This window comes from Osmia bicornis, chromosome 9 (genome assembly GCF_907164935.1).
Source record: "Osmia bicornis bicornis chromosome 9, iOsmBic2.1, whole genome shotgun sequence".
Classification (NCBI taxonomy): Eukaryota; Metazoa; Arthropoda; class Insecta; order Hymenoptera; family Megachilidae; genus Osmia; species Osmia bicornis.
In genome coordinates, this window is record NC_060224.1 from 1,315,913 (window position 1) to 1,341,990 (window position 26,078).

Here is a 26,078-nt window from a genome sequence, read left to right on the forward strand (position 1 = left end):
TAATTAAATGAATTTCCATAGTAAGCTCCCTATAACATTTGATGAATTTGATAGATTATAAATTCCATGTATAAAACATTAAATTCTCTTCGGTTCAAAGCCGAAGGGGAACGTTTATATCTTTTTCGAAGCTTCCGTCGAAGCAATAAAATCATCTCATAATTGAAAACAATGTATGCAACAGCATACTTGCACCCTTTAAAAATTGCTAATAAAAAGAAAAATCAATTTCCTTTCTCTTTTTATATTCTGTATATTATACAAGCTCAAACGAGTGTAATTATAAATTGAAACTTTTTTGTTCTAGCCGACTAAAAATTTCAAGAATTTAAGAAAAATTAAAACATTTTATTATTTCACTGTTTGGTCCATAATGGATTAAAAATCCTTGGCTCGTTCAATAAGGGGAGCAGAGAAAATCATCCTGTTCATTTAATCGGCTTTTCAAATCTCGACCGGTTCAGTTTGTAATCGTTATCAGCCGCTCGGTTGCGCACAATTATCCTTCCAAACATGCAGATGTACGTACTTATGCACACATGTTTATAGAGGGTTCCTTGGAACACACACGCAGTAGGTGGCCACACAGATGGTGTGTGGCACGAGTAGCAGCCTGCTGGCGCAAAGTGACTACGTGTCCCGCGTACAAAGTCCATTAAAATCTATCCAACCGTGGGTGTAGCACGAAATTCAAGAAGAGTGCACGTTCTTCGTGCCACAGACTTTCCTTATCGGGTTCGAAGCGATAGCCGCACCAACGACGCCTTTTGTCGATCAAAACGAAACGTCTGGCTAGAAGATGCTCCGGTTTTAGTGGCGAACCCGTCATATTTAGTGTGGGTGAAATGGGTGCAGCGGGGTCGTTAACAGAGACCGATCGACGGATCCACTGAATTTCGTTGCATTCGCGCGTTAATTTTAAACGCGTGCGATTGACACAACCTCGTGATTAATCGCGGTCATTGAGCGACGCGAACGCGCCAGGGACAACTTGACGAGCGACGCTTATTTGTGGAAATTGATAATTCATTTCGTTTCGACGGCAGCTAGTGCGATGAAAAGTGGTGTGTTTTGATGTGCAATATTTTCCAACGTTCATTAGCTCTATACCTTGTTACTATAACTTAGAAATGAATTTTTAATATAAGAACTTAGATCACAGATTATTTGATTAATTTTGTAATTAGGAATTTGAAGTATTTGTTTATTTCGGAAATTAATTTAACGATTGATCAACTTGATATCCTGCAGTATAATAGATCCAAATTCAATTAGACTCGGCACTTCTTGTTTCATTGAAATTCGTCTCTCATTCAAGGATCCATCCGATTCCGAACAAGTTAAATAAATAGCCTTCAGTCAGACGTAGGTCGGCTGTTATGCAACGGAATTAATGTTCTATCTTTCGTCTTACGAAGAGCATTGTTGCAAACCCTATCAAACGTACGTTGTTGAAAGCGCGAGTCACTTAATTATCGCCGGGCCGAATGGAGGAAAGCAGTACTAGAATTTCAACATACACCCGTAGTCTCTTGCAATTACTTGCAGGCTTAGGAATGATGATAAACTGACGGAGATTCGGGGTTCGTGTACTGTTAGCAGGTGAACCTCAGTTATAAATGAGCGAATGGAATTTCGCGATGCTGCCTCTTGTTGTTCCTGATACACAGACCCCTCGTTATTTTGCCTCGCGATAATATTCAATTTCTCCAGATTTAATGATGAAAAATATTTCTGCCTGAAGCAGAAAATCCAGAAATATTTTTATACCAATAGAAATTTCGTTTGATCCACTTTTATGTCAATAAACGTTTCATTAAGAAAGCCCTGAAGTAATAATATCTATTTAATGTAATTTTGACAATTAAATGATTCACGATTCTATAAATAATTTTATTAACTTGGCATTTCAATATGGAAAATTATATTAGTACCAAAGTATTAGGAATCTTCGGGTACCCTCGTACCTCTACAAATTATACAAAGGTAATTTAATGAACTAATGTTAATGAATAATCAAATGGGATGTAAGAACCAAATTTAGTTAAATTAGTTTTGAAATTAGATTTTAATGAAATATCCCGTTTACACATAAATTACACGATGATAGTAATTTGACGCATCTCATGGATTCGGTAACCAAATTCCCCTAATTTATTTATTATTTGTTAACATGTATCACTTTACCGTTCAAAGGGCTAGTTTCCAAAGCTGGCGACACCAATTTTGATACAAATGAGATCCTGTATCACAAAGCAGTCATGTGTGTTCTGATAAAATCCACGCTAGCAATTTGTTTTAGCACGCTAACGATAGCTTCAAACCATTTATTTCTTCATACCAGCAGCCGGAAATTGGTTTTCATTAATTATGCTTTAAATTGACTGAATTTATTTAGTTTTTTATCTCCAGACGTAGGAATACCGTCTCTTGTTTCGTGAAAAAGAAAATAAAAATAAAAAATGTATTTAGAAAGATTGAAAAGGGGATTGAAATTTAAATCCGGTTATAATTAGCGCTAAATTTTTGCGCAGTCGAGTGCTTACGTGCTCGACAGTGCGTTTTGAAGGATTGTGGTAGCAGCTTTACTTCTATCTCCAAGCTGAATCCGTCGGTATTTTGCGGTTTTAAAAAAATGAACTTCGCCTGTATGCAATCTTTCAAAGCCTTTAAATAATTCCACGTTTTAATTCGTCCATTTGCATTCAGAACGAAGGAAGAACGAAAAGAGCATTTATTAAAAGGAAGTTAAACTGAATGTATGAATATTTCGAAAAGTTGTCAAACATAGATAAATTACGCTTTGCGATACCTACATCTTTTATAATTAATATTAAAATCACGGTTTAACGCATTTTTCTATTGAACGATTGAAAAAGTAATTATTTTGTATAATCAAAAGGAACGATACTGGTCAGATTTCTCGATTATTAATAGTTTTGATTGTTCATGTCTAGAAGAGACGTGTAGACAGGGAGAACAAGGACAATTTACGTGTCTATTCGCAATAAAAAGCTAAACGCGCTACTATTCGTTTGGCTGCCGTCTCGTTTTTGTTAGCAACAGAAGCACCGACGATCTGTAGATCACCAATTTGCCTGGTACCGGAAAGGATTTAAAACGGTTTTCACGTCAGTCGGTCGAAAATTCAATTATTATTTTTCAATCCCGACAATCTGTTCCTCCCACGCGATGCACACACTCGAATCACTGGCTCGTCTGTGTGCACGCGAAGAATATGCACTCGCACGACCGCACTTCATTTCGACGCCAATTTGCATCTGCACAAGATGCCCCCTTCGCTTCATTTCGACATTCAACTAATTTCCAAGATTATTTCGTCCTTCCACATTTTTTTTAATATTCCAAAAGAATATTTCCATTCAGTTCTGTACCTTTTTTGTATCAGTTTTGATATAAAAAAATTCAATTGAAATTGGGGCTCTCTTCATAGTTCGCCGTCCGAGGATTAAAGAAGTAACAATGTTTTGTGTTAAAAAATATTTTCAGAAGACCCTAGATATTCTGTTAGGAAGCTTTCATGCTAAAAATTCCATTATAACAAGATTTATTTTCGCAATAATCATAAAGAAAATATTTAAATGACTTCGATACATCAAAATGAAAAAGGTATTTCCTATTTTTCGTTGCCAAATAGAACTATCTCGTTCATTCATAACAGTAACTCGATTTCAATTTCTACGAGCAAACACTTTGTACGAACAACAAAATCTACAAAGAGAGAGAGGGGTTTATTGAAAATGACGAAAGAGTGATGCAAAAAAACTGTCTGTATCTTTTGATGTTTTCTCTGGTGGAGAAACGGCTAAACGGAAAGCACCACAGTAAAAACGAACCGCAATTCATCATCGGAACGAGAAAAAGCAGAGAGAAATGAAGAACCGATAGCGATGAGAATGCTGATTTCCAGCTATCGTGCAGTGGCTTTTCATCTTTTGCCACAACGTGTGTCATTTCATCGCAAATACGTGTTTTGCAAGCGAGACGAGCGAAATTCAATTTTGTTTGATACACGATTTCTTTCTATCAGACGAATCTTAGAAACTCTCCTAAATTACTGTTTTGCAAAAAAAATTAAGAATCCCAAATATTCTGAATAATGTTAAAATTATAGGTGTTCATTTATCAAATGGAAAATTTGATAAAAGAAAATAGAATGAGAATAAAATAGAACAAATTTAATAAACTAGAATTTCAGTTTTTGATAAATCCTATTAAAAAGCAGATAAATCCAATTCTCGCTACTATGATTTCATTTTTATATATTTTACCATTGGAAAAACCTGGCCAGCTGTAGATGTTTTTTATTCGTTTTCATTCAGATGCGCGTGAAAACAGTTTCTCTTTAAATTAGTTTGTAATTTCATTAATTATGAACAGGGGTGCGGTAGAATCAGGCTGTGAATTCGTTTGAAATAGGAAATTTGGATGCGGATGTTATTTGCAAAGAAGGTGCGAATGGTGGTTATAAAAAATCCATGTAGATTTCGTATGCATAGGGAATGTTTTAGTAATACCCAGCAAATTTCATGATAGGAGGAATTTGTATAAATGTATTCATGATATATGAATTACCTCAGTTTTGGTGTATTTTATAGAAAAAAGAAAGATGCTTTGAAATTTCTCTTTGCTGTGATATCTTAAATAAATTAATTGCTTTTGCTAATAGCTTAATTTTAATAGATTCTAATATTTTCTATATTCTTTTTTATTCATTATGTACCATAATTCTCTGTTTTATGTTTTAAAAGCATCTTTTAATCTACATTTTTTTTTTATACAACGAACTATTAGTAAAGAAATGAGTTGGAATGTTTATAAGTTTGTAGTACGAATAGTTTCTTAACTTTCAATTATTGACATAAGGAAATTCTGTACATAATCCTTGCTAGTTCTCTACAGAAGCATTACTCTCTGGAAAAATTCTGCTGGCGACACAAATCTCTCGCAGTTTCTTTCGAAAGTGCAGAATAAGAGCAAAACAAAAAGAAACTCGAGAGATAAAATTTCTACCACGAGTTACCTACGTAGAACAACTGCTGCGGAATATACATTCTGCGGTAGTTGAACTTCCAGTTTCATACCTATTTAACGAAACTGTTCAAGATTATTATCATTGAAAAGCTAGTAACAATGTGGGCTGTATGCAAAATTAATTTCAACTGTTTTATGAATTTCCATTTTCCAATCTCATTAAAAAGAAAGTTTTTGATGATTGTCATAGATCACCACTAACTCACGTGATACAGAACACATTTACTTTATAGTCTCAAAATTATTCGATTAATATAAATTTGTCGAGTAGTATAAGTGCAACCTAAACCTACTTACTTGCATGCTCTTGAAGGATTTAATTTAATAAAATCCTGTCATACCTACACCAGTCTAGAATACCGGCTTCCTTTACTGCTAATATATAACTGTATATATTTCCTGTGTATAATATATTTACATAGATATTAGCTGTTTCCCTTCAAGATATTAGATTACAAGATAGGTGTCTTGTTGAACCCAAAATACGACTATAATTTATGAACCTCAAACCATGTGTTTATTAAGTTTATTAAATAAATTTTAAAAGATCAAAGGAAAATTATATAAATAGCACAAAAGATAATACGTTTGCAATCAAGAACTCAACAAGTTCTTCATAAAGACTCCTCGTTCTACTCAAATTGAGTCAAAGAAAATTTAATGAACGCGTGAAACTGAAGGTACCTTTTGAAACGATTAAAATTACATCAAAATTGAATTGAAAGTAGAACTGGTAGCTGATGTTCAAAAGGAAGTTAATCAAGATCATTTTTACTCAAATTGAAGAAAAATAAGAAAGGAAGCAGCCTAATATATCATCATACCATGAAATAAAAAGCTAATAACGCTTTTCAAAGTTTCATCGATACGAACAATACGGACTACGAGGCGAGGTGTAAATTTATCAAACTCCCCAACTAACACTTTTGGCAGCCGTGAAAGTTTCTCGACGACGTGCTTCGTTCATGGAATACTCTCTTTCTCTCCGTTTTCTTAGAAAAGAGAAGCTGAAGAAAGCACGGGGAGGGAGAGACACGCGTTCAGATAAAAAGGCGCGAAACAGTGAAAGGGGCAAAAGGGTGTCGAAAAAATGAAAAAATATCACGAGCCACACGACGGTAAAGAATTTTTCGTGGAACGAGCCATGGTGCAGTGGATATATCAAAGAATTTCACTTGCTTGAAAGCCATGTTACAAACGACGCTGCTGCGAAACGACCTCAAAGTGAACGATAAAATGAAAAAGGCGAAGATGTTGCTGAAGAAAAGTACATTTCCATTAGAGTCGAGTAGTAATTACTTTCTGATTATATCTGTAATTAATCTGTAACCTATGCGGGAGGGGGAGACATCGTCATTTTCCCTGGAGAAGCCTACTATGTTTATCTTCTAAGTATTTCCCCAAGCTAATCTGTGACGATTCTACACGCTTGTATTCGTCTCTGATCGAGATCCAAGTCGCGTTCAAATCGTGCACCCATAGTTTTCCTTTTTTTATCGATGCAGAAAATCAAAGGAGCCTCCTCTGTCGCTGACGAAAGGGACGGGGTAGATGTAATAATCGAATTCCAGGAAATCAGATCACTTACGAAAATAGAGACAGTCGCGAAAGGTTCGATGCTTGAAAGGGAGTTCTACCGATCGATCGAGTACCCTTACAGCAAGATGGATTCTATTTCGGTTTACTGCTCCACTTATGCGAATACGTTGCCTAGAGAGAGGAGTGAAATAAGCAATGAGTCTTTTGTTGGATCACCAGGGAATCATTTTAAAGTTTGCCACTCGTTAATCGGCTAACTGAAGCTGAACCCTCGTATTAATCCCATGGGAAATTCTGTCGAATGAAAGGACAGAGATACCGGAGGATGAGTTTTATGTATAAACGACCTTTCGATGGAAAACTGCAAAAGTTCGTTAGAATTCAGGACACTTTGAACTTTCGTCTATCCTAGACACATCTTGCTCGAAAAAATTCATTTTTATGTTGCAAGAATTTTTTGTCGCTGATTTTGAAAATTCTTCGAATTTCAATTAGGCGAATTTTTGAAAGTTTATCAAAGTTCGTATACAAATGTATCTTTTTCTAATCAAATAATTTAAGAAGGATATTCTGAATACTATTTTAAGGGAAACCTTTTCCCTTTGTATCTAAAGCTTCCAAAGTGAAACTTCGGAGAACGAAAGTGGGAAATTCGACAACTATGCATTACAGATACGTTATCGATACCTGAAGTTCGATACATTCTCAATACTCATTAGAGAACGTATACTCTGTAATGACAATGACATTCGAACTTGCATAGAAGTTCGTGAAATCAGAATCGATTTCTGATATTGATACAGAGGGACGTTTGATTCATAGGAGGTTGAAGAAAAGGTTCAAGATTAATCGAAAAGACAAATAAAATCGAATTATCTATCTTCACAAATCTTGAGCACTCACCGACACACACGGTTGGTGTATAAATTTTCGAAGAAGAGTCGGGGTTACGAAATGTTCCCACCGAGGACAATAGATACCGATAGAAGTAGTAGAACAAGTATCTAGCCCGGCGTAATCGATACTCGCAATGAAGGGTCGAAGCACGCGGTTAAAGTGCTCGCCGCATTTTATCAACTGTTTCTGCCGCTGTATCGATCCTTGATATCCACTCGAAGCTCCGTTTCCGCTCAAGCCGAGTGATAGAATTGATTTTATCGATAACCGTGCACACCAGACGCGCACAAACGAAAACCTTATACACGCTTTTGTATCGCTCCGAGGCTCGAGCGTCGTGAAATTTGTTGGGAGACAAGAGAATTTTGCAAGGGACGTTCTCAAACATCGATATCAAGTGTAAATATAATATTTTTTTAGACTTATTGGGTGGAACCTTGAAATTCAATGTTTTAAAGGAGTCATGTTCAAGATTTTCATTCACAATTTCTTATTTTCGATATCTAAGAAGGTACACTCGAAAGAAGACAAAGAAGAAATAATTGTAAATGGAAGAACCTTCTTATTAGATTATTATTACCATTTGCAAATGGATTGCTTATGTATTACTTAGATTATGAAGTTTCAAGGGAAGGATTTTCATTTTCGAGAGGATAATTGAATTGCTCTGTGCAGAAACTATGTAACTGCTTTACTGTCGATATTACTGTTCGTAATGAATTTCATTTGTGTATAAATGCTTCTTCTGCCGTCTACTTGTAAATGGCAAAATTAAGTTAAAATTAATTACACAGTCTTCCAAAGCTCTGTTCTTCAAAGGGGCTGTTTGGATAATTTTTAATATCTACTCCCGAATTCTTTTATTTCTTTAAATATAAAACTGATGTTTTATGTTTAATCAGTAACGCAATTATTACTACCTTAATTACTTAGAATTTTGGGGTACCCAACATTTGGTAGGGGTTTAGATTATTCGGGTCGGTTCGGAAATTATTTTAATCGACTTGGGATTCGCACCCGACCCGATATTTTCAGCTCTTCGCGCATCCCTAGTTATCAAAACACTGGAACAACGTTGTTCTCACTATTCTCACCTGTCATCCATGCATTTCGCGTATCTAATGCGCATAATACCCTCCGAATCACACACGAGGTGGCCAATGCAAAGTCCTCTAGCCGGACCCAGCTGGCCAACGAGCGATTTCCAGCCTCGGCTCGTTCAAGATACTTTGCGAAGCATTATCGTTCGCGCACCGCCAGATGCGCCATATTAATTAGTAATTATATCCGGACCGTGTCATTGGCAGCGTTTGCGTGACTCGAATGAAATGGTCGTACGCCGAGTATTACAACGTTCCATCGATTCGGTATTTACTCCATGATCGGCAGCGTGCGAAACGACAGTCGTTCGCGTACACCCACGCGTGCATACATACGTTTCTGTCGATATGTGTCTGAAACAACGTTTAGCGTCAACAAAGTGTCGATTCCTAAATCGGCCGTACGTGTTCGTACCAGGGTAAAAATATTGAAAGCTCGCTCGTTATCCCTTGCTGGTCCGCGTTCGAAAACGATCGTTCAAGATTGAAATAGAGACGATTCTGAACACACCAGTCGCTTTGTTTACTTTGGCAGAACGAAATGAAAGATTAGTCTTTGATCCATGATAGATTGACCATTGATCCAACGATTTTTTATTAAAATTGAAATATACAGGGATATAGATTGTCTTCGAATAGAAAGATATAATGATAGAGCAGGGTATGCTGTTGATAACGCAGTTGGTTGCACTTGGATATCTCAATTAGTTCCGGAGATATATGGTTTTAAAGTATAGGACTTAAAGCGCACGAAATATGAATGGTGATTAAAATTCTCGGAAATATCGTGACCTAGTTTTTTCCCTGGAAATGCGTACGCGATATATGTGGTAACAGGAAAAGAAAACACCCTGATTCGACACGCGTCACTGACTACTGCTCTTGAGGGTTGGTCAATGAAAAGGTGTGAGTGGAACTATAAATTTGCCCTATAATTTATAATTTTATCATAGATTACGTTTCATATTTATATTTAAATATTTCTGAAATATAATTAAAATTTTTATAAGCAGTTTTATTGGAAATTTACAGAGTTGGAACAGACGATGCGAGCCTCCTTGATGTTTTTTGTAAATGTCAATATTGGTTGATTTCGTGGTTTGATTCTATCGATCCACTTAATTCTCTCGTGAATCTAATTTATTTGATGTACACTGTTAATGTACTGAAAGCGTGCTCCAGCTTCAATTTACAAATTAATTTTTATTTTGTAGAGCACAGTTCTCGTAATGAAACTGTGGAAACCTCGGTGGTAATTCAGTTTAGAATGCAATCTGCATCGAGTATCAATCTAAAATGATTAATTTAATTTATAGTTAGAATTTTACATTAACTGTTTCAATTACTATGCAAACGCTCCATCGTTATTTTGATTCCGTTAAAAATGCAGCATGAACTGTTATTCATCGATACATTTCAGTATTCTGGTCAGCAAGCAGATTTCGTTGCCAGTAGAAACGCGTTATTTTTCGATTCATTTGCAAAAATGCGACGCCCAGGTTGAACAAAATTTTCCGTGTTTGCGAACTCCCTCTTTTTCTCGCATTTCCATATTTTTCACGTATGTCTGGCTACCTGAACATAAAGAACGATAACATTATTCGTTACGGTGCTCCATAAACTTTAGCCAATATTCGGAGTACAATAATTAATTCGATTCACGATTCAACGTATGCGAAAGGATATAAACGTGTCGGGACACTTTCGACGAACTGAATAATGCCGATCGCCGAACAGGACCGCCTGTTTAACCGGTTTTAAACAATGCAAATTACAATTTCATCGCTTCGCTCGTTCACATTATTCACCGTAAAAGCAAGAGCGTTGTTATTCCATTATCAAGTTTTATCCATTATCAAGTGTAATTACCCTTGCATCTCCTCCTTGCGTTTCGACACGATCGTTAATAAACAATCAGGTATCAAGGAAAAATAGCGCGGTCCAGTGTTTTAGATCAAAGAATTTGGTAACACTATTAAACTATTGAACTTTTCCAAGTTTAACTTAGTTAACATCCTTGTACATATTTTGTAAATTTGGGTCTCTATTGACCCAGACTCCAATATTAAGGAGCTAAAATGGAATAAAAATTGCAATTGAGAGGAATACTTAAAATTGGATATCTTTTCATAAAATAATGTTGGGGTAAAGGTTCGTCGGGTGTTTCGTTAATATTGGATTGAAACTATAGAACACGGTTTCTGTTGAATAATAATGAACGTTTTTAAATAAAAATTGAAAATTTCACGGCGGAGTGATTCGAATGGCTGTTACCAATATTGCCGGATCGATTTTATTATGGCTTAATTGAAAATCGTGTGAATGTTGTGTTACGCAGAAGCGAAGCAATCAATTGCGGCACGGAAAGAAAAACTAAATAGCTATATAATATTTTTCTTCTTTTTTCATAATTGCAATTAGTATTTTAATGTTAGCTACCTTTATTATTTATAATAAATATATAAGGTACGTTTAGAAATAATTTAGAAAAATTTTACAAAGTGAAAAGTCTGACATAATTTCATGACATAAAAGTATAACGAAATATCACTCATGCTATATTAATTTCAAGCTTGAAGCTTCCTGAAAATTACTGTATAAACCTTTCGTTAATATCTTTAGTACAAAATTACTTATTGCGGATTGCAACGGACAATGAATCAAAGTAATGGTTTGTAATTTACTTGGATGTTACATGAAGAAAATATTATACAGAATGGCTCGTCCTCCTAGTTATGCTACCTTGTGATATCCGCTTGAAGGATGGCTGAGAAAGGTAGAGTCGTTTACGGAATGACAGTCATAAATAAATAACAATATCACGAGGCACGACTGGTTGAACGAGTAAGGAAGAGAAATAGATCGATCTCGGTGGGTCGTAACGGGTGATAATGTATTCGCCGCTTGTAATGCATTCAAATTCAACGAAGGACGAGCTGCTTGATCCCCTCTTTCATAGGTTCGAGGAGCAACCGATCGACACCCACGACCCCTCGTCCGCCGTGAATTTCCAACAGCCACGAATAAGTAGGTACGAAGTCAAGAGACCGCGAGACACTTATTTTCGCACCCGACTCGGACCGTAAAATCCGAATAAACCCCACCATTAAACGACGATTTTTCTTCTCTTTTATCGTGGTTACCATCAATGAGCCCACTTACCATTCTTTCCCACTGATTCTCACTCCTCCGTTGCTTCATTTTTTTTTTCACTCCAAACTTTCCACGTTGTTTTTCTTTCTTCTTGACATTCACAGAGTTTAGGCGTTTAAGGGTGACATTTTTCTCTTGGCAATAGGCTCGATAAAGACTTTGAATAATTTTATCGGAAGCTTAAATTTGATCTGCTATGAATTGGTAAAACCAAATTTTGCAGTAATGTGGTAGGAAATAGAAATTCTTTATAAATCAGTGTTCAGTTCGCTGTGCACCCTAAGCAATTTATCCTAAGAAAGGAATAAGATAGTGTACTGCCTGGAACCAGATACTTTTTTCCTAAGACTGCTAAGTCAAGCTTCCTACGTAAGTAAGAAAAATCTCCTCGTTCATCAGCTTCGTACCCGAACCCTGAAGACCTCGAGTTTCTTCAGAATTCCCTTCACCCACGTTCGCCGATTCGTAAACGACTTGGGAATCAATGGGTCTTTGTCGACCGCATGGTTTCCGTTTGAGTTCAACCCTGTGGTTCATCCTTTGAGTTTTCACTAGCTTGCTTTTCCTTTTTTTTCACCCTATTGGGAATTTTCACGGCTATTAGAAACGTTTAACAGTAGAGGAACCGAGCTATTTTATAAAAAAACTTAAAAAATTAATTTAGAATTAATTTGCAAATGGATACAATAAAATGAAAAATAGCTAGAGGAAAGTTCATTACGGAAAGTATAATTTTAATAAGATTTCTATAGTTGCACTTTTGCAAAAATAATTTTATCAACTTAAACACTTTTCACCGCACCTCGAAGTCGGTTGTATTTTTTGTTAAAATTTATTTTATTCCCAGTTGCTTATCATGCAATTTTTCACCCTATTAATATTTCTTTTTGAAGAAACTTTTTCCTCGGAGCTTCAGAAATCGCGGAGCTTTTTTAAACTTCTCGCTGTTGCATCCATCAGGACGAAACGTTGCGCGTAAGTCGTAATGAAAATGAAAAGGAAAAGTAATGGAAAGAATAATAAAAAAGTAGCATAAAAGCGATCCTATCTACAAAGGTGTATGCAAAGTTTCCTTCAATAAAAACACAGACATACCTAAGGTATTTTTATTTTAAGGTGTTTTCATTATTTCGGGAAATTAATTTATATCGTTAAGTAAATACAGCAGGTGGTACTTTTTTAACAAGAACACGTTGCTTCACTTGGCTAGAAACACCTGCTGATAACATCTCGATTTTTATAAGAATACATTACCTCGACAAGCATACAGTCGTTCCGCAGCAAAGCTTACGTTTTACTGATAAGGTACACGCCATCTTGGTAGTCGACTATACTACTCGAGGGAAGAAAAATGTTTGCGAGAACTGGGTCAAATTTGTGTGCTCCTGGTGGAACTGGTGAATTAAAAAGCACTTGATGCAGTTTATGCTCTTAGCTGCTACCTTTTAGAGTTTCTACAAATCTTTGCTTTGTGATCGAAAATCTAATCGTACAATATTATAACTAGAAATTTGTCTATTTCAGAAATTTGAGAAATATTTAAAATTAAAGATAAATTAGAAAAAATTATTTATCTTGACAAAAGTTAACAGAAATTTTGGTAAAAGTACTTTAGTTATGAATAATCATATTTGAAAAATAATAAATAAGTAGTGCTTCAATATCATAAGTCTTGCAACAATTTTAACTCCATCTTTCATCAAAATCAAAAAATGTACCCTGTCTAAAGAAACCTGACATAAAGTGAATTCCTCTCTCGTGTGTCTCATTATGGTTGGTCTCATTATAAAAAAAGAAACATTTCACACAGCAATTGCAAGCAATACCGCTCGTCTTGTTAGGGTAGAGGAATGAAACGTCAGAAGGAGGGTTGGTGTGCGAGGCTCGAGCGGAACGTTTGAAATTTATTTAGCGAGCTTGTCGGGACGGTCAACATAAATTCCAGATAATTACGAAGCGCTTTGTACGTAGCTGGAACCGTTTAAAAGTGCGCGGCTTTACCTGAGCCCGCGTCTAGAACTTACAACTTGTTAGTCGAAGCAGCCGGTAGACCCGCTGTCTCCGCGAATGACTTTGGAACCGCGGCACAATTATAAAATGGAAGTTGAAAGTTTCCACGAGACAAAGGCCGCTGCTGGAAAAACACAGTACACCACGAAATTAATTTCTCCGCTTAACGCACCACTTTTATACGTCGCGAGGGTGAATCTCGAGCTTAACACGTTCACTGCCACGCTATTAAAACAGTTTTATTAGGAGTTATTTTTTATTTTTCGAATATTTTTTTATTTTATTGGGTCGGGTCGAAAAGGAATTTCTTCGAGTATCCGTAATTTCGAGTGAATTGGGTAATTAGATAAATAATTAGATAATAATTATTCCACTAATTAAGTAAATTAGAGAATTCCTAGTATTAGGGGGTGAATTCTTATGAAAATCCGATTATTCGATTATCAGATCCAATGTGATAAATGAAATACGATCAACCATAGAGAATCTGAGAAATAGCAGAAATTAAGAGAAAAAATGAAGGAAAGAAAAGTGATTTCTGGGTCTGAAAAGACCCACTGTCTGTCGTGCGGGTGTTAAATGGGGTTCGCGCGAGCAACCCCTTACACAAAGCCACGTTTTCCGGTCTGGTTAACAGTGGACACAAAGCGAGGCCAGCCTGTTCATCCTTTTCTTCACCACCTTCGTTTGCCTTTTCTCTTTTTCTTTATTTCAACGTTACTCCGCGGAAGAACGTCTTCAGACAGTTCCGGCGGAATTGCCAGATTTTTTCTCCTTCTTGGTGAATTATCATAGAAGAAGAGAGAAAATGGTGCTGAAAGCTTTTTGTTCGGGGAAATTAGACGTCTAGTGGACGATCGAGTTGACGATCATGGGTGTCGGTTTTGATAATCGTAGATCTTTATGAGGGATGTCATTAGACTCTAAATATTTTAATAGTTAATAAAAAAGTAAATTTAATTTCACTACGTTTGTTATATAAAATAACAATAACTTCGTACTATTGAAAAATAAACTCCTGTATTTCATTTCATCATTTTGAATTCATAATAACAGTATTTACTTTTCATCGATCCGTCCATTCTCGATATTACACGGCTGCCCTCCATGTATTTCATTTTCGAATCAAAAGAATTAAGAAGCTGGTTATTTTTCTATTTAAAGCAAATAAACTCGTCACCTTAGTCTGCTCGTAAAGTCGGCAATAACTGTGGCTTTATTTCTACCAGAGAAACGTACGAAGTCGTGGTCTTTATCGCAATGAGAATAAATGATGCTCGAAATGAAAGGAAAAAATTCACCTCGGCGGACAGAGTCGTTGGAATTAGTATTCATGAACGGCTTTTAACCACCTACGTATTTATGTTTCGCAGAAGCATAGTTGAAACCAAAGTCTACACAGCCTAGACAAATGAATTCGTTGGAAAATGGGAAATTGTTGATACTTCCTTGGTTTCTTGATGATTCCAAATTACACCTCTCTGTGCTCCTGTAATCGTCCTACGTGACTAGATAGATGTTCCTCCTTGCTGATTACAAGCAGCACGATTCCTTTCGTTCCACTTTTGCTTCGTTTGAAAATTACAGAATACATGTGGGCTATTTCTTCGTCACTCTTTCATTACTTGTTCTGTGTTACACACGAGTTGAGTGTAGTGGAAATGTGCAACTTCATTGTTGAAGAAGTTGATGAGTATGAGATTTTTTGAAATATCCTTTTGAGACAGGAAGAATTCTTAAATTGGAAGATTCTTCAGGGAAAATGGCAATGCCCCCTTCCTGTAAGTTTTCTTGAAACTCTCACCACCCTAATAATTAAAAATCATATTATTTCGTTTCTATATCACTTTTAATAATAATATCGTTAAAATTAGGATTGTTAAAATTTCTGCTTCCCCTATATCGCAATTTTCCTTAGGGAAGCCTGATCTGATAACGAGTGTACGTGCTTCTTTTTAAAATCAGAGGCATTAAGGGTATTTTCAAAATAAACACAAGTGTTTTCTTTCTCAAATATAGCAAACATCTAAAACATTGAAATAGTAAGACACTTCAAATATTTATCTTCAATTTCACTCTTCCTCGATATACAACTAAAATATATTTCGCAGAATGAATAAAAGCGAGATGTAGCTTACGTTTCGATAAGAAAAGTTTCCAGCCTTACGACGTGTCAAAGAAGGCACAAAGTGTTTGTACAGAGGTAAAAGTCATGAAAAGCCATCGCTATTCAGGGTGTATACAATGTCAGTGCAAATAACACGGTACTCTTGAAGGGTTATCGTAAGTTACAGACAATTTTCTCCCGTGTTGCGATCACTTTTCCTATCGCAACTTGGAATAAGAGCAGCAGCTAGAAAACGAGCGGAACAGACACCACTGGAATGAGATAGCAAGCGTGATAAGAGTGGCAGAAAATAGGGGTAGAAAGAGAGAATGCAAGAGAACTGGCAAGGAATAACACGTGAGAGGAACGGTCACGGAGTTGCGACATAATTGTCTGCAACTTATAACAATCGTTCTGAATACCATATAAGTACGGCAAGATTTTCGTAAGCTGTAATTTCCTTCTGCTCTCGCGAGCACCTAATTAGATTCTTGATTACTGTCCGTTAGCTAACTTTCCGCAGAAGCACTTTCACCAATACTAATTACGCGTTTTCATTGCACCATTTTTCACACCGTTTTTCTCTCTATAGTTTGTTTCCCTTTTGTCCGGTACAGATTGTGTAATTAAATTACGTTCGAATACGTAGCGACAAAAGGGCTCCGGTGGTTGCAAAGCGAGATTTCCACGTCACAAAAGAATCGAGATAATAAAACGTATTTAGAACGTTCCGATGGAGTTTGGTACGCTTTCTTTGAACTAGTGGAAATAGAGGGGGCAAGGAAAAATTGCGACGCTTTTTCTTCTCTCGAAATGAGAAGAAAAAAAATTCCTCCCTCCACGTTCGTTGGGAAATCTGGGTCAAGTGAAAGCGTTTGCTTTTAGTCTCGATAATGGAGAAGCATAAAAGGGCGAAACCTTTTGTCGCCATAGGCATTGATAGAACTCGAACGAGGAAATATTTTTTTTTTCGATCATCTTCGGAATCTATAGAACGAATCAAGTGTATACAAGATGGTTGATTATTGATTCATAATTAAAATCAAGGTATATTTCTCTTCTACATATGAAAATTAATTTACTGCATGCATGAAAAAATTTTTCTTCCTACTATCATTTAAAACCATACTATCAATCTTCATACTCTCCACTTTATTCATATTTATTTTATATGTGAAAAGTGCATAACTTGCAATGCCCACGTTCAATTATTTGCAAGTCATAGCACTTCCACTCATCTCGATCAAAAGTTTTTGTAACAAAGTTCGATCACGATTAGATTGATACATTATCGATATAAAATTAGCTACAACGAGTATATAATTACAATCTCCGATGCAAAAACGTTGAAGCTCCACGAAAAACCCTCCTGATGAACCATTAATTCTCCATCAGGCTTCGGATCGATAATGCATTTGATCGGAATCACGATCGCCATCGAAGAATAAAATAAAATCGAGTATCGTAAAAAACAGATACATCTAAAGGCTCGTTCGAAATGAAATTCCCATTTCTCTTGTCAGAAAATAAGTCGGACTCTTGAAAAATTGATCCTCTTTCGAATCGATGGAAAGGATCAAGGCATCTTTGATTTCTGGATAATTTGATCGTCAAGTTTTTCACAAAAGTAAAGAACACTGAAAGGTGAACCACGTCGAACATTATACGTAACGACGAAGAAATTTCCAGTTGAAGGGGCAACAGGGTAAATTTAATTTTCGTATCATCGCAGGACCAGTTCGGTTACAGAAAAAGTAATTTCTCTCCACCCTTCGTGGCTATGAAGCAGTTTCGAATCGCTTCCAGCGACGCAATTTTCGTCGGTTCGTCGTGAATTCTTTTACGCGAAACTTTTCAGGTAAAATGTGGAATCGTTTGCAAGAGTGAGAAATAACGTGTCGAGTTTATATGAAGAATTACTGATAATTAATGAGCAGCTTGAGATGCATTGATGAAGTATAAAATATTTAAGAGAAAGAGCTTGTCAAATATTTTTCTTCTTTAGTAACGTATTGACAAGAATTGGATTGTTATGGTACAGAATCGTTATATAAGAAGATTGCGGTCGTAACGACAAGTAGAAAGGAAGAAGGATACGTTGTTATGCTCGCACCAGCTGGGATAACACGTTTGTACCTTGCAAAGCCGTCTTTACCTCTGGTAGCGGAATAAAGTTATAGCAGGGATAAGGCTCTTTGCATTATGCAGCGAGGGTCTTTCTTATAGAGCCGCTTTATTAGCCTAATAAAATAAGATTACTTAGTCTCGGTTTATAAGAATTGTCGGCTTTATGACGTCGAGCTGTGTAAAAAAGGAAGGAAAGGGGGCACAACTACTCTGTTGCCGGGTCACCTTTGCCGCTGGTCACTAAGCGGGCAAGTGTTTTAATTAATCCCTTATCTCGCGATACCTTGTCACCTTGGGTCAACCCTTTTATAAAGCGTAACAAAAATTCACGTCCCTTGTGATACTTCAGCTAAGCGAAATATTGTCATTTGACGTGAAACAAATTGCAATTTATAATATTAAAGAGAAGGTATTCTTCATAAGTGCCTATATTAGCTGAAAATGATATTTAATATTTAAGCCTTTGAATCCAAGTGCATAATAAAAGTGCACTTTTGAACGCGAATACCGAGCATCAGCTAAGTGTGCAATGTCTGGTGGCGAGAAAGGAAAGACGATCCACGTTTTCGGCTATTTTGGAAGCGTGTACAGTTACGTAGAATCTGTTGAAACTTTCCAAAGAGCCAAGAGCATTGTTCGAGCAGGCAAAGAAGGGAATTGGAACGACGAGAGTTTCGTCGTGGAAGTTGAAACGTTCGTTCGCGCGGCATTACTCACGAGGAACATTTAAATGTCCCTTTTTCTATTCTCGTTAGGAGGGACAAAGCGTTTTAAGACCGTGAAAAGGGTGCTCCTCGTGGATCTTCTCCAAACGGGCCACCATATTAAGAGGGTTTTCATAGAAAGTACACGCAATGAATGTTTCATATTTTCGCAATGCAGTCGGACAACATAAGCGGAAATGTATCCTTCATCCCCCGATTGAAGATGCGTGCGCCATATAGAAAGGAAGTTAAGTCTGCTTTTGCAAATTGAGATGAATTTATTTGCGACGAAGAAAAATTGTTATATTAGATTTCTATTTAATTAATTGAGACGTTTCATAAAAATAAATCATCTCTCAACACGTGGGAAATCGGATTCATCTAGTGCGATATCCGCAATACGGTGCAAAAGTTTGATAGTTCGTCGGCATGAAGCGTCGGGAATCGTAAAGCAACGTCGAGGCCCTCACGGAACGCGTCACGAATTTGGCAAGAAATCGCAAGAAGACGTCGCGCGAAAAGCGTGACACCAAGAGGCGCGCGGTTTCGTCTTCGTAATAACGCCACGGTTTCCCTCTGCTTTCCGCGTGCCGACACGACGCGGGCCAAGCCGTTAAAACAAACGCGAAGATTATGCAAAAATGCGACACGTTGCCGCTCAAGATCGTGGAACAGTTCAGCACGTATGTACCGGAGAGGACAGACGCGTTTCAAACTTGATTCCATCGTGAAGTTTCTTAACTTCTCCACAGCTTACGATCCCGGTGAGAGCTCTATCTCCTTCTGTTTTTCTTTTACTCTCCTCTTCGTAATCCTCCTCCTTTATCTACTTCATTTGCGGTGCTATTCCATTGCTCCTTTATTTTCTGTACCTCGTTTACTCTACCTGCTGTTTTTCTATTATTTTCATTTTTCTCTTCTCGATTTTTGGCTAAAAAAGATTTCCGCTTAAATGTAAGAAATTTTACAATTTTAGGATTAATTTCGATAATTATTTTTATACATTTTGCAATGATTTAGCAAGGAACTTCGATTTTTGAAAAATGATTTATCTACTTTCTCGCGATCTAGGTAGCTAGTTCACTCTTATTTTCTTCAAGAATGTCCAAGAGTGTGACATTGAAATTTTATGCATCGACAGACCGGCGTGAGCGACACCTCAGGCATTGCGGCGACCTGTAAAATATGCAGATGAGATCTGTCGGTCTCCCTAGAACGTTGCCGCCTGAATTTAATGTACTGTATAATACCTGCGTATCGTGAAACGTATTACGAGCGTGCGATTTCGCGACAACGAGATTTTATTCCCGGCCATGCTGTGTTCCTTTTTAGATCGGGAGTTTTTCCCCGGCAATTTTATTCCTCGGAAGCAGTTTAGATTGAACGGTGAAAAAGAACGGGGGAGCGAGGTAAACACGCGTCGAGGAACGAAATATACGCATAGCAATTTCGAAAAGCACGGTTCGTAACTGTTACGAAGATCATCGACGAATGGAACTTCCATTAAACTTCTGCCCTTGTTTTACATTACGATTTCAGATGCACACATGCCAAACTCCATTTCAATGTTTCCCAGAATTGTATACCTTAACTTAACAATAGTTGAATTTTCATGCTTTCAAAAGGTTAAAATCAAAATATATTTCAGTACAGCGATTCTCACCTAGAGGTACATGTACCATTTATGAATCGCTCGTTTAGTATAAAAGAATTCTTTTTTTTTTTTAATTTGATATGATCCATGCACTATTTACTCTTCCATTCGTTTAAAAGATAGTTGAAATTGAATCTTTTATAATGGAATATTCAGCTAACGGAGTTTAGTTTGATATTTCAGCTAACGAAAGGAAATACTTTTTAAAGTTCTTTCGATAGTAGAAATTTGCAAGCTCGGATATTCTTGTCGATTTTCAATGTTCGGCATCACGTTCGGTGTTCACTTTGTCGTCGCAGTTTTCGATAGTCTCTTTTCGACTCGTGAAATGGAAAAGTTGGGAATGTACGAGGAACAGAAATTTTCGTCGAGTGCAGTTTTCACGTCGCATCGCGCGACCTGGTCAACGTTTATGATTTCCAAGCGTGTTTCATCCTCTGATACTACAGCAAATTCCATGCTCTGCACAATGAGGTATAGATACCAATACAATAAACATCAGAGATTCTCTAAACGTTTTATACGCGCAATAATATTTATAGGAATTGTATTGAATCGTATGATATTAAATAAGAAATATCAATTTGAAGATTTATTTTAATAAAAATGACTGTATAAATATTTGATAAAATAGATGGTTTCTCATTAGATCGAACAAATTCATAAATTTACCCTTTTCATTTGGAGTTCATTTGGTTTATCAAAGGCATAATCAATGATCTTAGTATAAAATCAATAAAAATTTTAATCAAAATGCAAAAGAATTCCGTTTGCGAAGCTTCAGTTCGACAAGTTTCCATTAGATGAAAAGGGTAGATATACTTTGACACAAATAGGTTGGCACTCGACTGAAATTGGTTGAAACCATTGATGGAGACGTGAAAAGTTCGAACGAAAAATTATGAATTAGAAAACAGCTGGTCAGTAGAAACTGGCGTGTGGATGTTGGCAAACTAACTGTACGAGCAGTACTTTGCAGGGTACAGTTTCGCAAATGGTTGCTCACAGGCTCCATCACAACGAGTTAACCAGAAATTCCGAGGGTGAAGAGGGCATCAAAACTCGGAAGGTTGGGCGGGCGATAACTGAAATTTTCATCGGTTGGAAATTTCACGGTTGTCGGGCCACGGCTTGTGTAGTTGTCAGAAAAAGCATCTGCCAGTGCTGGAACCCAAAATAGGTGATATTAACATGCGTTCCGAACGAATGGCAACTCTATCTGACCGTGTTTGCGAAATGAAACTAGTAACTTCTCGCTGCTTTCGAATTGTTTCATAGTTGTGTTATGAAACTACGTTAATTAAGTCAACTCACGATATTTAAAAAAAAAATAATTAAAACATTTTTGTTTCTTTTTATTATTTATGATTTTTGGGGGTAGTAGGGACTGTTAACTCTTTCGCTTTGAAAAATTACTTTGTAATTTTCTAATTTTTTTAGAAGTTTAAATTTTTTAATTATTCGCCTAACAATTTTAATGAAGTAACGTTATATCAATTCGATGAAAATCATTTTGATACTTTTGAACGATATTGTACGTACGTAGCATCTGTACGTGAATATGGAGGATGTTAGTCCCTAGCCACAGTCGGATTTACACATATTCCAAAGTTGACTTGGCGCTTAGGCGTGCGGAACACACTTTTCTTGCAATCTGCAACGTGTGCCACCGAATGCTCGACCACATCAAGCGTTCCACACACGTACCAGCCTCGCATGAAGCGCACGATGTTCATCGTGTCGTACATACATCCGAGGGATTAAAAGGAAGAGGGAAAAGAGGAACGGAGAATTTAATTGCTAGAAGGCATTAACTCGAAACTAAGCTCCTTTCCGTGTATCTTTTGCTTGAAGTAACGAAACGCGAGCAATCAGATGACGAATTAAATTGATTTTCTCTTGTTCAGTTAATCAAATTCTGAAGACGAAAGTATTGATCACGATAAATAAGTCAGATCTTAATTCACATTTAGAACCCCATTAAATTTTTTTTTATTTTAATTATTTTATTACGATACTCACGTATACAGTGAAAATCTCTTTCTTCGTGTTAGCAACTACACACTAATCACTTGAAACACGCAGAATTTTATACGTTTCCATATCTAAAGCGTCCAGCCAACCTACCGTTTGAATAGCTTCCACCATGCAAGGCGAAATTTTATTCTTTCTTTATAACTATACGCCCACTCGTTTCTTTCGTGATTCTACTGCCACACGGAAAGGAGTTTCCAAGGTTTCCACTGTTTTTTCCGACCTTGACTTCCAAGTCCCTGTTGGGCAAGCGCATTTTTATAGCGCCGGATGCTCGCCTGTAAAAGATACCCTTTGCCATCCACACACACACGGCGTCCTGTTACAAAGTTAATGCGACTAGAAATTTTCCAGCATGGCAAGTGCAGAGAACAAAGGTTTCTTTCGGATTAACCTTTGAATTTATTCAATGTTTTCTTTCGAGTTTAAAAAGAATCGGAGACACTGACCAAATAGTAGATAATTACCATTTAGCGTAATGAAAAACACGAGGAAAGAGACACACCGCGAACAGAAGATAATCAACATTGAAACAGCCACCGAACCTTTGCTACAGATAATGACACCATTGTCATCAACAGAGGAGAGTTCTGTAGAACAGGAATTAATTGAGGGCAAAAAGTAGTACCTTAAATTACTTTTTTGCTTAATTTGCATGTAAATGGAAACTTTTGTCGCGGCACTGGAACGGTTCCTCTCTGTTGGTTCATTGAAAAACGTGTCTCTCACGTTTCAGTAAAATTTTGTCCCGTAAAAATTCAATATATAAGTAAAACTTTTTCACTAGAATTACATAAATCCTGATCACTTTCGAGCGAGAAATCAATTAGGCGTAGTTGTAATTAGAAGATCAATGGATTTATTGATTCGAATTGTCCATGGTATCCGGGCAATCACCGTGTAAGATCAGCAATTTTCGTTAATCTGAATTACGCTGGGGAATAATTAGATCAGATTCGCATTGGCACGAGTGCAGATCAGCTGATTAGATTCTGTCGGGTATTTAGGTGTTGACGTGTCATTATGTTACAGCCTGATTACGTCAGTCAGCTGTTCCTAAAGCAGATAATCGCCATTTGTCAAGATAAGTAGCTGCGGTTCGTCATGTGGCGGCGAACACGGCCACAAACATCTTGCCACCCCTTTCCTTATCGTCTGACGGCAGTTCAGTTCGTCGAGTAACTTGCCGAGGGAAAATCATGCGAGATCTGTTGAAATACTTTCACTCTTCGGAAAAATATTTTATCGAACACCTACGAATAATGTTTATTAGAAAAATTAAAACAATTTGAATAAATTTAATTAAGGAAGGGTGGTTCGTGGGAATTCGAAAAGCTTGGCTCGCGATGTTCCGCTTGAAATGAGTTTGAAGCGTTGCCGCGCCGAGTTTCAGGGATTCCGAAATTTCTAATGCACCTGGAAAATATCCGGCAAGTTCCGTTGGGCTGAGGAAACTTTCAAGCACCGGTACATTTCGTTGCGATATATTACCACGGGGAAATATTCGGATATTTGGAGATAAGTTAATGCCCGACTATGGAAAACTGTAATGAAATTATTCAGTATTAATCGGTAGGCGAGTTTCATTGTTTCCAGTCAAACTATCGTAACTTGGCCGCTTGGTGTTCCAGCTGAAACCACAAACTTTTCTATGGTATTTTATAACGTTAAATGTTTGTTCTATTGAGCGGAATATAAATTGAATTTATATGAATGGTATTTTAAATAAAAGAAAAATACTTTTTTAAATTGTATTACGATTTTTACGTTGAAAACTTCTTTGTCACAAAATAAAAAGTTTAAATGTGTAGTTCGAGAAAGCTCCGCGTGGCGGCGCTTCCTGATCGATCCGTTTATCGATCGCAAGTTACCTCTCTCAAGCGACTCGCTAGTTCCGGGTTTTCTCGCTCGTTTGCGCGCCAAAACTCCGCGGACGCCATTACGGTTTTCTCAAGTGACAGTAGTTTGGACGCGCTTATCACAAATTTTGAAAAATTTAATCTCGGACATCTCGAGTGAAGCAAAATCATAGTGTAGTGATCACAATGTAGCACTCTGATCTCGTCCACGTGTAGGCGACAAGATTAGCACTGAGCACAGCTCATTATACCAGTTTAGTTTAACGAGCACGTGCGTCATTCATCTGACAGCTGATTTTCACACATTCAGGTAACGAAGAATTGTACATATTGACTCGAATTAATCAATTTTTGAAAAGTGACTTTGTTAATTTGCTACCAAGAGCAGTTCTCCGAGATTTCCACCAATCTCGAACACGAAGAAATTGTGAAAATGTCATGATTAATGTAAATGTATTCGCATCTAACCGTGTCATCCCTTCTGTTTCAGGATTATTCGAGACAGACGGCGTGCTCATTCCTGGCACGATGTGTGACCTCGAGTTTGTCAGTTCACAGTCAAAACGGCAATACGGACGTTTCTACTCGCCACGGTACCCGTCCTCCTACCCAAAGAACATCCGGTGCTCGTACCTCTTCCGGGCAAGGTAACTACGCTGACCTACTATCAAACTCGCAAACTGATCCCGACATAATCCATATATAATGCATCTCGAGGCCAATCTCAAGTCCCCCTATATATCTAACGTTCTCGCGGATTTAACGGCTCCAATCCGTAATCTGGATGCAGGTTAATTAACACCTGATCCATGTACCCTTCGTCCACTGTGATCAACATTTTCTGGGTTAATCAATTTACATTCGTTATTGATAAACAGTATCTATTATATAACAGAACTAAGGGAAGTATTTGAAATTATTTTCAAAAGATTGCTTTAGTAATTTAAATAATATTCAATTAAAACAAAATTTTTTTTTAAATTAAAGATAGCTGAAGTTTATGATGATTTATCGCTTTTAATAATTAGTTTTAATGAAATAGAAAATATATGAAATATAAATGACAGATATAAATGTAATGAAAGTATTAAGGATTTTATTCTACAGTAGTATGATTGTTTTTGATCAGATCATACAGAACTCGTAATCACTCTCTTAGTGATCAGTATGAATAATTTTGCTATTTAAAATATATTCAATAATTTTAGATAAATAACGAAGGAATTGAGCATTTCACAGTAGTATATCACCATTATTAGTCAGACCATATACAATTCTCAGTTGCCATTTGTTATTTTTCGGTCAAACGATTCTCAAATGAAATAGTAGCTTCATAGGACGATTAATTAAATTAAATTTAAAAATCTGGAGAAGAATTAAATAGCTATTCCTCTTGTAGATAATCATATTACACTTAGTAACGTTCTGCTCTTGTCGCCAGAAATGTTTCGGTTTCCCGACTGGCGTAACTTTCTTCATTTCTCATCTCTACTCTTTATTACACTGACTGTCGAAACTTTATGCCGGTTGTGTCGAGCATTTTCGGTATAATCGCATAAAGTAGCAGCCAGGGTGAAAAAGAGATAAATTGTTCGCTGAGGGAGGATGAAAGAAGCGTCGGTATCTTTGAGACCGGATCTTCGAAATAACTACTTGAGAAAAGAATTTAATAGACGACACTTGTCCGGCATGTGGTTCTAAGTTATTAATGTACTCTTAGAGTTTTTTAATAACAACTACACATTCCATTTCAATGATAATTTAATAATGGTTATGAACAAATAAATTTCAATGTTTTTAATCTAGTTCAATTACAGTTACATAATTTAAGATGTTCTA

The 26,078-nt window shown here is 36.7% G+C and overlaps 1 protein-coding gene across 2 annotated transcripts in view; it reads left to right on the forward strand.

Moving 5' to 3' along the window:
- The window catches only part of LOC114877504 (suppressor of lurcher protein 1), a 358,815-nt gene that overhangs the window by 153,784 nt on the left and 178,953 nt on the right, over nt 1-26,078 (forward strand). For both annotated transcript variants that reach the window (XM_046287131.1, XM_046287132.1), the window contains exon 8: nt 24,730-24,886. In XM_046287131.1, coding sequence (XP_046143087.1) covers nt 24,730-24,886 — 157 coding nt within the window. The remainder of the gene's footprint in view (nt 1-24,729; nt 24,887-26,078) is intronic.